The sequence below is a fragment of the Spinacia oleracea genome, chromosome 6 (assembly GCF_020520425.1).
Source record: "Spinacia oleracea cultivar Varoflay chromosome 6, BTI_SOV_V1, whole genome shotgun sequence".
NCBI lineage: Eukaryota > Viridiplantae > Streptophyta > Magnoliopsida > Caryophyllales > Amaranthaceae > Spinacia > Spinacia oleracea.
The window spans coordinates 149,691,723-149,705,423 of NC_079492.1; the positions used below are offsets into that span (position 1 = coordinate 149,691,723).

Genomic DNA, 13,701 nt, shown 5'->3' on the forward strand with positions numbered 1-13,701 from the left:
TCAGATCTTGCAGTGCCTCCTCCGCCGCCTCTCCTCCGTCAGATCCCGCTCCTCATGCTGCACCTCCGCTCTTTGTATTCTTCTCAAATGCCGCGCCTCCTCCTGTCAGATCTCGCTCCTCATGGTTCACCTTCGCTCGCCTTACTTTGCTCAAACGCCGCCGCCACACTCGTCGTCAATCTATGGTAACAGAAATTTCTGGCGAAGAAGGCGAGGGGGTTGCCGTTCAAATCTGGGCGAAGAGAAGGCGAGTTTCGTCGGTGGAGGAGGCAACGACTTTAGGAGGTGGTGGTGGTGGCTTCAATGGCAGAAAGGGAAGAAGGAAGGGGAGAGGAAGGGTCGAGGAAGAAGCAAAAAAGTAAAAGGAAAAGGAAAAAAATGGGTCAATTATGAAAAATGGGTAAATGGGTGGGTTAATTAGATGTTAATTGAGTTAATTAGGGATGATGACGTCATAAAGGGGTACTTGGGGTATTAAGTCATTTGTGAGGGGTATTTTATGAATTGTTGAAACTTGATGGGCGTTTGGTGAATAATGGTAAAACTCGGGGGTATTTCATGAAATATCCGTTTTTTTTTCACAAATTCTTATTTACAATGGGTGTACAATAAATATTGTACACCGGAGTAAAAGTTAACTCAAAATGCTTAAAAGTTAAGCATATGTATGTAAAAGTTATCTATTTTTTAGTGATAAATTTTTTCATTTTAGTAAAACATAATAACTAATAATGTATAAAATTAATCATTTAGCCCTTTAAAATATTTATCGGATATTTCATGAAATACCCCCGAGTTTTGCCTTAATTCACCAAATGCCCATCAAGTTCCAATAATTCACCAAATACCCCCCACAAATGACTTAATACCCCAAATACCCCTCCATGACGTCATCATCCTTATGATCAACCAATTACGATCTAATTACTCACTTAATCCTTAATTAACCCCCTAATCTCTAATTACCCACCCATAACCATTAACCCACCCATTTCTTTTTCTTTTCTCACATCCCTTTCTTCTTCTATTAACCCACCACCCACCTCAAGGATTTCCATGGCAGCCCCCCTTCTTCACTCTCTCTCTTACTCCATTTCCGCCACCACAACTACACCTCAATCAAAACTCGGCATATAGCTCATATTTACTGCAGTTCCATCAAGATCCAATTGAGCCACCAATTACCAGAAAGAAGAACGGAGCTTTGCATCAAATTGTGCCACCAATTCTCAAAAAATCACAAATCCAAAATAAGGGTTTCTGGGGATATTAGTAAATTAGATCAAAAAGCAAATAAATGATTAAATCAAAGAACCCCAGTTCACAAAACAAGGCAAATAAATTATTAAATCAAAAAGCAAACTCCAGATTTTGCAAATATCAGCTGGATTAATCGAGCTGGTCAAATTGAAAACTATGGGAAATGAATTATTTAGGGAAAAACTAAATAAAAAAATGGAGAGTGAGAGGAGATTGGCGTCGTTTAATTAGCGAGAAAGATCTGGGAAGGTCAGGGAAGAAGAAAGGTGGTGGTAATGGAGTAGGAGAGAGAGTTAAGAAGGGGGGCTGCCATGGAAATCCTTGAGGTGGGGGGTGGGTTAATGGAACAAGGAAGGGATTTGAGAAAAGAAAAAGAAATGGGTGGGTTAATTGGTATGGGTGGGTTAATGGGTGGGTAATTAGGGATTAGGGGGTTAATTAAGGATTAAGTGAGTAATTAGATCGTAATTGGTTGATTATAAGGATGATGACATCATGGAGGGGTATCTGGGGTATTAAGTCATTTGTGAGGGGTATTTGGTGAATTATTGGAACTTGATGGGCATTTGGTGAATTAAGGCAAAACTCGGGGGTATTTCATGAAATATCCGAATATTTATCTATTAATTTCTTTTACTAACATAAAATTTAATCAAAACTAGGTTAAAGTTACAAAAAAAATGGTTAAAGTTATCTTGGTGTACAATAAATTTATTGTACACTTTGTGCGCGCAAGACCTTTTGTTTTTTTTTTTTTAATTAGCAGAACGTGAAGAAGACAATTAACTTTAAAAGGGACGAGAACTTCCTTGTCCATCACCTAGCTAGATTAGTGTTGTTCGATATTTAATAAGTTTGGGTTAACCATAGTCCTTGTGAGATTTTCTCCATATGACCTTATGTAATTATGTTCTTATATGTATAGTATCACGCCCAGTTTTTGGTTTAAAAAGTCATATAATTTATATTGTCATGAACTAAAAAGTAGTACGAAGTAATACTTAAATTAATCATGTTGCTTTTGAAAAATGAAAACAAAAAATTTAAAATTATTTTTTATGATTCATGTTTTAGTTTTACGTTTTGTCAAAAACATAAAACTGGAAACAAATAACGATACCGAACGAAGGAATCCCTTTTTTGGGTTGAGTTTGCTAATAGAAATTGGGTTGGAGCACCATAATACATTGAAGGCTTGAAGCCCACTAAAAACCCCAAAAGGCAAAAGCCAGAACCAGCAAATTCAACCAAAAAACCATGAATAGGTTTTAGCAGTGAGGAAAGAGAAGAGTGTTCTGAAAATTGCAGGCAAAATTACACCAACAACGATGCAGAGATGGTGTTCCAAGCTTCGAGCTTTGGCTCTTCTTCCAACCACCACCACTACTACTACAATTAGAGCTTCATCATCTTCTTCTTCTCCTTCATTTTATCGCTTCTACTACCATCACTCTACCTCTAATTTTCAGCGCCCCTTTTCACCATTTTCGTCAATTTCTTCCCAATTAAACTCCCATTTCAATACCCCCGCTTCTCTGGCGCTTCCTACAAATGGGGTTTCCTTCTCTCTCCTTCCTCATCCTGTAAGTTTTGCTTTCATTGTTTTGTTGGGTTTAATTTGTGATTTAGATTGCTAATTCTAGGGAAGTTTATGAGTTTTTGATGTGGTTTTCTGAATGACAATGATTGGGGTTTTGGTGATTTAGGTTTAGGATTTTTTTCTGGGATGATTGGTTGTGAATGTGTAGAAATCGTATGAAATTTGATGTGTGTTGTATGTACATTTTTTAAGGTCCTTATGATTGATTTGTGTAAATGAATGTTGAACTTTTATATGGGGCTTTCTGGGTATTTATTATGTTTTCTTATTGATTGATGAGAATTTGATTTGTGTTTAATCAAGTATTTCATGTTATGTGGAGTATAGTATGCGCAAATGAGGAGCTTTTCGGCTAAATCAAAGGAGAAGAAATGGAAGAAGCTTACACCAGCCACTTCAAAGGTCAAGAAGATCAAAATTAAGGGCTATTCGTAGGTTAACCTTGTCCTGTGTTCTTTCTTGATTCCTTCCATTAGTGGGTGATGTGTTCTAGGTTATTGAAATGATTGGGTGTTCATGATTTGTCTTGATTAGGTCTTTCAAGAGAAGGTTCAAGACTTTGAATGACGGGACAATTAGGCGATGGAGGGAAGGCAAGCGGCATAATGCACATTTGAAGGTATGGGTGGTTTATTTTTCATTTTAGAGTAGAGGCACCAGTGTTACCTAATTCTCTAGTTACCTGCGAACCGCGAATTATAACATGAAAATGGTACAATTTTGGTCTAATTAGCAAATTACGTAGCGAATTAAGAATCCATACCCAATCTTATACTAGTGAATCAGGTAACATTGAGTAGAGCACTCGAGCTCGAGCTCGAGCTGCTAACATTAGCTTATATGCATAGAGAAATGAGGATGAGAAGGAATTTTTCTTCTTTTGGTTTGGTGGATAGAAATGCAATTAGTTGTCGTAGCCTTTTAGTCAAGACTTGGGTCCATTAACATTAGCTTATATGCATAGAGAAATGAGGATGAGAAGGAATTTTTCTTCTTTTGGTTTGGTGGATAGAAATGCAATTAGTTGTCGTAGCCTTTTAGTCAAGACTTGGGTCAATTTATCTTGGTGATGCAGTGTTTGGAGGTTGGTTTATGACTTCTTAAAGCTCAAAGACGATTCTAGATATTGCTAGCAGGCCTAGCACATAATGGAAATGCATACCGTAGGTTTCTTTCTTTCTATATAGCTGCTTTTTAGGGAGTTGTGGTGCTCTACTACTGTGTAGCCAAGCCTTTTTGCCAAGGGTTTAGGCTTTTCGTTTGAACTTGATATTTTGTGCGGATGGACAAAAAGTAGGGTTAGCCACAATGTGATGTACCCAAGAAAAACAAAGTTAGTGATACATTATGAAATAGTTAGCGTAAATATTAGCATAATCTTTTCATATTTAGCAAATGTATATTAGGCGTGATATTTTCCCCTTGTATAGCTAATTAGGTCCTATAATCTAGCCAGTTAGACAATACTCTTGTATATATTTACATTGATACATCAATACAAATTAGGACCTAAATATATACAAGAGAATTGTCTAACTGACAGCATAATTACAAGCTAGATTATAGGACCTAATTAGCTATACATGGGAAAGATATACCGCCTAATATACATTTGCTAAATATGAAAAGATTGTGCTAATATTTACGTTGACTATTTCATAGTCTATCAGTTAGGGGTTGGCGGAACAATCTTAGTGGTCATTTGGTTGATTGCTGAAGGTTGATCTTCCCAGGAAATTTATTTTCTAGCAATTGTAAACAACTTTTTGGTTAATTGCAGAAAGTAATACCTCCCATAGGAAGTTCATCTTACCTAGGGGGACTTGGTAAGCCACTTCTTCCAATTTTTGGGAAGTAGAACTTTCCAGGAATTGTGGTTTTGTCAACCAAACTACCCTCGACTTTCCACAACCTCTACTTTCTAAAAATGCATATATGTTGCAAAGGTGTGAATAATAGAGGGAGGAACGAAAAAAGTGAGAGATATGAAAAGGTGATTTTTTGTTAAAGCTCTGTCAATGCACTTACTGAAAGCAATGGACCACAATTATTTTATAAATTTGGTGAACGATTCATTAACCTTTAGGGTTAGCAATCCTCGTAAGAGAGGTAGAAAAGTGTTATAAATGCAATAGTTTGATTGCATCACTCTACACTATCGCATTTATGAACCTTCTCTGTTTCTCTCATGTGGGTTCTCAATGGTAAGGACCAAACAACATTTCCCAACTTTTCCCAAGCTTATTTTTATTGGATTCAAAGCATTTGGAAATTAAAGAAGAACTTTACGGTATAGCTTCTCTGAAGCTACCAGTTCGTTGTAAGTTGTAACTTCTTCCAATTAGGTAGCAAGACTTAGGGTATTTTTTTTTCTCAGTTCCTATTCCTTAAACCAAACAGCACGATTGCTGATTCCTCAACTCTCTATGTTATTCCCGTCTTTTTTATTCCAATCATCTAAAATACCAGGTAAGTTAGTTTTTTTTTCCCATTCTAATTCTAGTAGGTTCCCAACTCTTTATGCTTATATAGCATACAGCTAAATGGTGATTGTTTGCAATGTTGTTGACTTTTTGTGCTGTACCCCTTATCTTAGAGGTTCTAGAGTTTTGCTCAAAGGAAGAAGGTAACCTTGTTTGGTAATATTGTACGTCTGCTTTCACTAGATGTCACTAGCTAGGCACGGAGCCTATTTATGGTAAAGAGTAATATGAATTTCTAACCAGATACCCTCTTTTTCGGGGAAAACCGTAATGTGTATAGTTTACTAGTTTAATCTATAGGTGGAAAAATGTGTAGGTGAAGTTTCATGCCTTGTAACATCTAAAATTATACTGTTTATGTAAGATTCATGACGTTTTTCATCTTTGAATGCCTTTTTCGTTTGTCAATATTCATGATATGCCTTAATCTTTTACATTCCCAGTTCTGAACTCTCCCTTTTGTCCTTTTGCTCTTGATCTTTCTTCTCCTAAACTGGTATTTTGATTGACTGGACTACGGAAGCACATCTATGTGCCTTCTGTTACTCTTTAGGTTTTGTAAACTTCAGATTTGAGACACCATTTCTGCTGAATTTAGGCCTGGGGTCTGGGTGTTATGTTGCTCGTTCTTGTTTGTCTGTGCCATATATAACTACTACCTCCATTTCATAAAAAAAAATTACGGTTGCTATTTGCACAAATATTAAGACAAAAATGAGAAAGTTAGTTGAATATAATAAAAATATGGATAAAGTAAGAGAAATGTTTAAAAAGGTGGGTGGGTGTAAGAAAAAATGAATAAAGTAAGAGAAATCGAGTAGATTGTACTCCGTAAATATTATGGAGTAAGAATGGTAAGGTAGTAAATTTCCATGTCCATAAATAGAATAAAGCAAAGTATAAAGAACCTTATGAAACAAACTAAAACGGAAATTGTAAAAATCATTTTGAAACGGAGGTAGTATATAAGAGACCATGTCATGTTCTGTAAAAAAATCCCTTCTTATATGAATATTTGACCACACTTTTCTTACTATGTTTTCACTCTTCAAGTCTTCACCACATGTAATCACATCAACCATTTTTCTCATACAAGTTCAAGAAGTCCTCTTAGTGATTATTCTCTTTCTCGTTTGCAATTTAAGAAGTTGTTAATCCCTGTGCTCAAAACTAACAAGAAGATTATTTAGGATGAATAGACCAAGTACAAACATGCTCATCTAAAATGACACTACAAAAATTTGTATATTTTATGACAACCTAATAACGACGGGTAAAAATCCCGTCGTAAAAGGGCTTTTGCGACGGGGATAACAACCCAACAAAGACGGGAACAACCGTCGCAAATGTCTTTTACGACGGGTTAATGACGGGATTTTCCATTATCGACGGCCCCCTTTTATGACGGGTTCGCGGCGGAAAAATCCCGTCGTTAATCAACAATTATTGGCCTTTAGCGACGGGATTTCCCGTCGTTAATAGTACAATTCTTGTAGTGTGTTTTGGTATTTTTTATATCCTTTTCTGTCATTCACTGTTACCAATTCTGTGCTGAGTTGTTGCATGCCATTCTTAATAGTTATATGATTTGAACGATTAACAAAAACTTAAACGATTATGTTGCTTAATGCAGTCAAAGAAATCCAAGAGAAGGCTCAGAAAACCCGAGATTGTGCCAGCTGCTTATGCGAAAGTGATGAAGAAGCTCAACTTCTGTTCAAATTTCTGAAACAAACAAGAGGGAAAGAACGCGATGAATCTCTAGACAATTTGTTAATCACTGTTTTTTCCGGTGATGTAGTTCCTCTTCCCATTTCAGTATTGGGTTTAATGCGGAGTACAAATGTACAATGCTCTGATTCAAAGATCTGGTTAGCTACTACAAACATAAGATCTACTCCGTAGTTAATTTAGCTGCTCTAGTCCTTGATAACATTTGCCCTTGTTGCTATCAATTTATGTATGAACTAGATAGTTTTTTTTTACATAGAATCTTGAAAGTGTTTCCTTTGAAATGCAGATTACAGTTTCTAATAAGACCTATTATACATGTATCAGAAAAAAGTAAGAAAAAAAACATTTTCTGAGGCTTTTGTGAGTTCATTGTCTGTGAGTTTAATTTTAGGTTCCTTCAAAATTTTGCTATTTAGGATTTGCTATATAAAGACCTACTATCATAAAGCTTTATTCTCTCCACCTGGTCTTGTCTGATTTCTCTTGTTTCTGGACTACTCCCTCCGTCCCGGAATACTTGACCTGTTTTCCTTATCGGGCCGTCCCTTAATACTTGACCTGTTTCTAAAAATGGAAATATTATAACAATATTATATTATTTCTCACTCCACCCCTATTAACCCACCTACCCCCTACTCCATACAAAAAATAATTAAAAATTCAACCCCACTCTCCCCCAACCCCACCTCTTAACCCACCTCCCACTAACTACATTAAAATAATACCCCACTATCAACTATTACCTATTAAATTAAATAAGTCAATTCAAGTTCCTTAAACTCTGTGCCGGTCAAACCGGGTCGAGTATTTCAGGACGGAGGGAGTATATGATTTCTGTGAGTGTTTTTTTTTTTGTCTTTTTCGATCTGGTCTGTTCTGGTCTAATAAGCAATACAAATAAAGTGAAGAGACTACAACCTAAATTAAATGCCAAGTACTCCCTCCGTCCCTTAATACTCGCACCGTTTTGACTTTTTGCATTTTTCACATAATTCACTTTGACCCTATTATTTCTAGTAATGTTAGTATATAATATATTGTTGGTTTCATTTTAGTGTATATTTTTAAAATATTAATGTTTTTATAAGTTTTTATAATATGTAGTTAAAGATATTGCCATATTGGTGGTCAAAGTTGTGTATAGAATAAGCGAATTCAGTCAAAACAATGCGAGTATTAAGTAACGGAGTGAGTATAACAGAACATAAGTTGGAAGTATTTTTGATGGAAAAAGGATAGACATAGATGAGTGAATTTACGCCATTATTGGCGAGGATGAGCTGCACTTTTTGACATTTTTCAAAAAGGTGAAAGCGAAAATGGGCTTTGGTGTAATTGGTGGACCACATCATCACCCCCCCACCACTACCAATCCAATTCTTACTTTTACAAACAAAAAAAAGGCCCCAAATGTAGTTTGCAACTTTGCAAATTGCAAGATCTACTAAAAGGTCTAAACTCTAAAGTAAAAGTATTAGGACAATGTTAGAGTAACCGTAAAGGTCGATAACCCCTTCAATTTTGAATTTGATTGGTTACAAATGTTTTAAAATTTTATCTTATAACCCTTTTTCTCTTCAATTAATTATATTTATATATTATTTTATGTTATATATGTATATATATCTTAAAGGTTGTCAAACGCCAACTCTTAGGGTTGCCCAAATATTTTTCAAAGTACTAACCAAAAGCTTTGCGTTAAGGTTTTGCTTCAATTCAAGGCAATTGCTCATGCCGTCATGAGTGCTTTGTTGTTGTTGTTGTTGTTGTTGTTGTTGTTGTTGTTGTTGTTTTAGAGGTGGTTTCTTCTTATTGTGTTACCTTCTTATTGTGTTATCTTGTTATAGCGAAGTTTCTTTTAGTATTCCACCTAGGTTGTGAATTTTTTTTCCCCGTTAATTGTACCTTTTTGTCAAGAAAAAAAAAGTTGCCCCCTTACTTACATATCACATGGCCACAACACCACAAGTATGGTGGCCTGGTGGTGGTGGTGCTGTGGTGGTGTTAGGCTGACCGAGGCTAGAGACGGAGAAGCATAAAAAGGCATATTTGCAAAGTTTACAAGAGACTTCTTATACTTCATAGTATGATATTGTTATACACCCTCTGTTTCTAAATGATATTCTTATTTTCCTAATTGGAAATTTCATAAAACGTTTTCTATTTCTAACACAGTGTTGTACTTCGTACATCGTATCAAATATTTTTTATTTTTTTTTTTGACATTTTTTTTAATTGACTCACTCTCTCTCCATAGACTCTTAAGTCTCAAATGAATTGATCATGCTGCAATCCCTAGTTTAAAATAACATTAAAGTATGTATGTTGATTATCAATGAGTAAAACAGGATCTCTAATCGCTGTATTGCATGTGAAGAACATTTGTTTTTTCTGTTAACCAATCGATTTGTTTGCAAGTGCACGTCAATGATGATAAAATACAACAAGGGTAAACATGGAAATTTAATAAGAAATTGAAATTGGAATCCGAGATAATCCCTTATTTGCAGCCCTTCCCCTAATTACGCGTGCCTTATCCTTCTTGGATGCTACTACTCTATACTTTATTATTTATTTACCGTCTTGTCGGATTGGAATCACGCACAGGTCAACTTACAGCATGGGTTATCGTTAGACCTAGTAAATGAAACGTTTGGGTTTGTTTTGGATAGGATCGGTTCGGTTCGTGTCATTTCGAGTCATTCCCATTTTGGATCGAGTATGGGTTTGCGTCGAGTTCATTCGGATATCGGGTATAGTTCAGTTTACGCATGGTCGGATTGGGTTTGGTCTATGCCAAGAATTCAGGTCAATATCGGTTTGATACTATCTAGTCAGCTAAAATCAAATCGGTTTTTTGGGTTAGTTCGTTTTTTAGGTTAGGTCATGATGTAGTAAACTAGCTAATATTTGGGGCCAGCCGATTCGGGTCAATTCGATTCGATTATTTTGATTCGGGTCGATTCAGTTACTTTGTTTTATACAGTTTCACACAAGTCAATTTCAGGTGTATTTCGATTTCGTTTCAGATCATTTTCAGATTTGGGTTAACTTCGAGTCGTTATTTCGTGTTGGGTATCTGATCAATATCAGATTCGTATCAATTTTGTCAGGTCTAAGTAGCATGCTAGGGCATTTAAGAGGGGGTAGAGACATGAAATCCTCGGGCTTAAAGTGCCTCGGAAAGGGAATTATGTTCTCTTCAACTTATTTTTATTGTTTAGATCAGATTAGAAAAATCAGACCATATCATACTAGAAAATGAAAAAAACGCTCACCAAAAGCAATCAGATCATACCATACCAGAAACTAGATAAATCAAACCAAACAAGGTGAAGACAACAAGGCCTAACGATGTAACAAATCCATCACCAAAATAAATTATAGGAGTTTAGGTTATCATGTTAATGATCATGGATTGATTGGATTCATAGGACGAAATCAAAACTTCATCTTTCTAGGATCTAAATTTTCACAAAGTATTATTCTTTATTTCTTTAATATATTATTATCTTAAGACTTAAGACTTAAAGAGTTACATTATTGGTAAAATGGATCTTTAAGATCCTTAACAACCACAACATTCGTAAACTTCTTTTAATTGCAACTTTTAGGTTTATTCCTACTTTTCTAAAACCGTAGTTTGGAAACAATAAATTGTGTAGGGTTGATTTATTGATTTCTCTTAAAATTAATCCTATAATAAAACATCTTGTTTCCTTATTCTAGTAGGACTTCCTTAGGAAATTTAAAGTTGAATTATATTAGGGTTCATAAATAAGATTTAATAGAACTATTATTAGTTTAACCTTTTTAGCTATAGAAACACATGTGAGAGTGAATAGCTAATACAAAGTATCATTTTTTGTGTGTTACCACCCGGTTTACCCTTAGCGTTAATCCGAACTCGATTCTGACTAGATAGGTTTCAGTCCCCTCTCAATTGTTGTTGCGGGGATCAAACACGCTGTCCTCCTTACCAAATTTCAACCTCAATCACCACTGAACCAATTACCAAATTTCAGCCTCAATCACCACTGAACCAACCGATAAAGTATCATTCGTCAATGTGACACGAGTTTAACACGTTATATATTATATTTTAGTGGTGTCACGTCCTAGGACGTATTTTTCGTTTTTCCGAAGATCATGGGTGCATACGGACATCGCCGTATCGGCATTCATAAACATAGGGACAGCCTTAGGAGTGTTGGTAGCATTTGCAATTCTAAGAATACAACCCATAAATGACAGAGTTTACTTCCCAAAGTGGTACATTAAAGGCCAAAGAAAACCCCATGATTCTGTTTCTTCTACCAATTCAAATTCTGTTGCTAAATTTGTTAATCTTGATTTCAAGACTTATTATCTTAGCTTTCTCAATTGGATGCCTGAAGTCTTAAAAATGTCCGAGGTTGACCTAATTGACCATGCTGGTCTTGATTCTGTTGTTTTTCTCCGGATTTATTTTCTTGGGTAGGTACTTCTCTATTCACTTTTTTTTTTTTTTTTTAAATATCAATTTCTTATTCTTTTTGTATCGGTTGGGTTACACTCGCATAAACATTAGGCCCTGTTTGGTTAGGAGTTGTTAGCTGATAGCTGATTTGACTAGCTGTTAGCGGTTAGCTGTTTGTATTAACTGATTTGACTAGCTGGTTGCATTAGCGGTTTGTGTAAAAGTGTTTGGTAAATTAGCTGATATATGTTAGCATTTTAATATGTAAAATGACCATTAAGGACATTGACATACTTTGTGTCTTACGTAGTATTAATATTAGACAAATATTTTATTGTGTTAATTTTTGTTCTCTATATTTTTCTAATAAACATTGACTAAATAAAATAATTTTTTTTTAATAATATATATTTTTCAAATAGATAAATATTACTAATGAAATTTTAAGCATGATTGCAATATACTTCAATTGCTTCAAAGTACTAATATAAAATTTATTACAACAAAAAACGAATCTAGTAAATATGGTGAAATGAAAAAGAAAGTGTGAGTAATGTTTTTAGGAGAAAAATGTGTAGGGTACCAAGGTTGATAGTGGTTGTAATAATAGGCAATAGTAAGACAAAATAGTCATTTTCATTCACTTTCTCAAACCTCTAATTGCAAAAAGCTCCTATATTGAGCTTTTTTAAAATTAGCTTTTTCACCCCAACATTCTCTTCCAATCCTCTCCTAAGCAAACACTCCAATTATCTTTTTCTAAAGGTCAAACCTTAATTCACCCCAAAAAGCTCTTTTTCCCTCAAACCTCTCCTAACCAAACACCCCCTTAGGCTTTGTTCTTTAGAGCTGAAATAAACTAAACTGAATGCTTATGAACATAACTAAACTGAAACGAATGCTTCTGAACAGAATTTAACCGAACTGAATGCTCATAAACTTAACTAAACTGAAACAAATGCTTCTGAACTGAATTAAACTGTCAAATAAGTATTGAACCTGCAATCAAGCCAAAAAAGCAGGGCAATCATAAGCTCATAGCATGTGATGAGGAGTTGTTTATTCCTTCCCAATGGAATTCTTGTGCACCCCAATGATGAAAGAAAAGCCAAAAAGGACTTGGAAAGAAAGAGTGCACTAGGCACTAGCTAACCAACTAACAAAAGGATAGGGGTGTAATTATACAATTGGATTGTATTCCTTCTTGCTTCTGCCCATAATTTATTAATTTTGTTGCTTTTTATGTGTGTTGTTGTTTTCCTTCCATAATAAGATATTTGAGAATCTCTATTTTAATTTGGATATATCTAGAATTAGGTGTACCTTCACATGTTTATTGAACATTTTATGTTAACAATACATGGAAATGAAAATTACATCCATGCATGACTCCAATTAATGAACCTTTTAACTTTGAAATTGACTAAAATTGGTATAGAATTACTTAAAATGAAAGTGACTAAAACAATGTCATATCATAAAACGTACAAAACGTCACAATTATCTCCTATTATTGAACAATTGAACTTTGAAATTGAATAAAATTGGTATAGAATTACTTAAAATGAAAGTGAGTAACACAATGTCGTTATATCATAAAACTTACAAAATGTCACAATTATCTCCTATTATAGGCTTTGTTTTCTTCATATGCTTTGGTTTGATTTTTCTAGTTTTATCTGATCTCATCTGCATGTTTTGCATGAGTGCTTTTTGCTTATTGGGATCTAGACCTTGTTCTTTTCACCTAATCTGGCCTAATTTTTCTAGTTTATGGTCTGATCTGATCCGACCTTAATATTTTCCGTGAGTACTTTTGCTTTTTCTAGTGTGGTCTGATCTGATCTGATCTGGGTTTTCTAACTGATCAAATAAACAATAAAAATAAAGAGAAGAGAACGAAATCCTAGTCTATCTAATTTAATTTAGTCTGTTCTAATAAGCAATAAGAATAATGTAAAAGTAACATGGTCCAACTGGAATAGCACCAGAAAGTTACATCTTCAACAACCATTTCTCACAGAAGAATTACGGATAGTTCACGGATTTCAGTAATGACATGTTTTTTTTTGTTAATGGAGTGAGTAATAATGACGACTTAAATAAAAAAATAAAATAAAAATTGAGCTAAAATAAAAGGCAAAAAAAACCCCATATTCTTTCCC

General features: G+C 34.8%; 1 protein-coding gene across 1 annotated transcript; it reads left to right on the forward strand.

Moving 5' to 3' along the window:
* Positions 1-2,475: 2,475 nt before the first annotated feature.
* LOC110791250 (uncharacterized) lies at positions 2,476-7,446 on the forward strand. The gene is made up of 4 exons (XM_021996004.2): positions 2,476-2,843; positions 3,188-3,291; positions 3,395-3,479; positions 6,977-7,446. The coding sequence occupies exons 1-4, from the start codon at positions 2,589-2,591 to the stop codon at positions 7,070-7,072; spliced, it is 540 nt and encodes a 179-aa protein (XP_021851696.1). The 5' UTR covers positions 2,476-2,588; the 3' UTR covers positions 7,073-7,446.
* Positions 7,447-13,701: the final 6,255 nt, after the last annotated feature.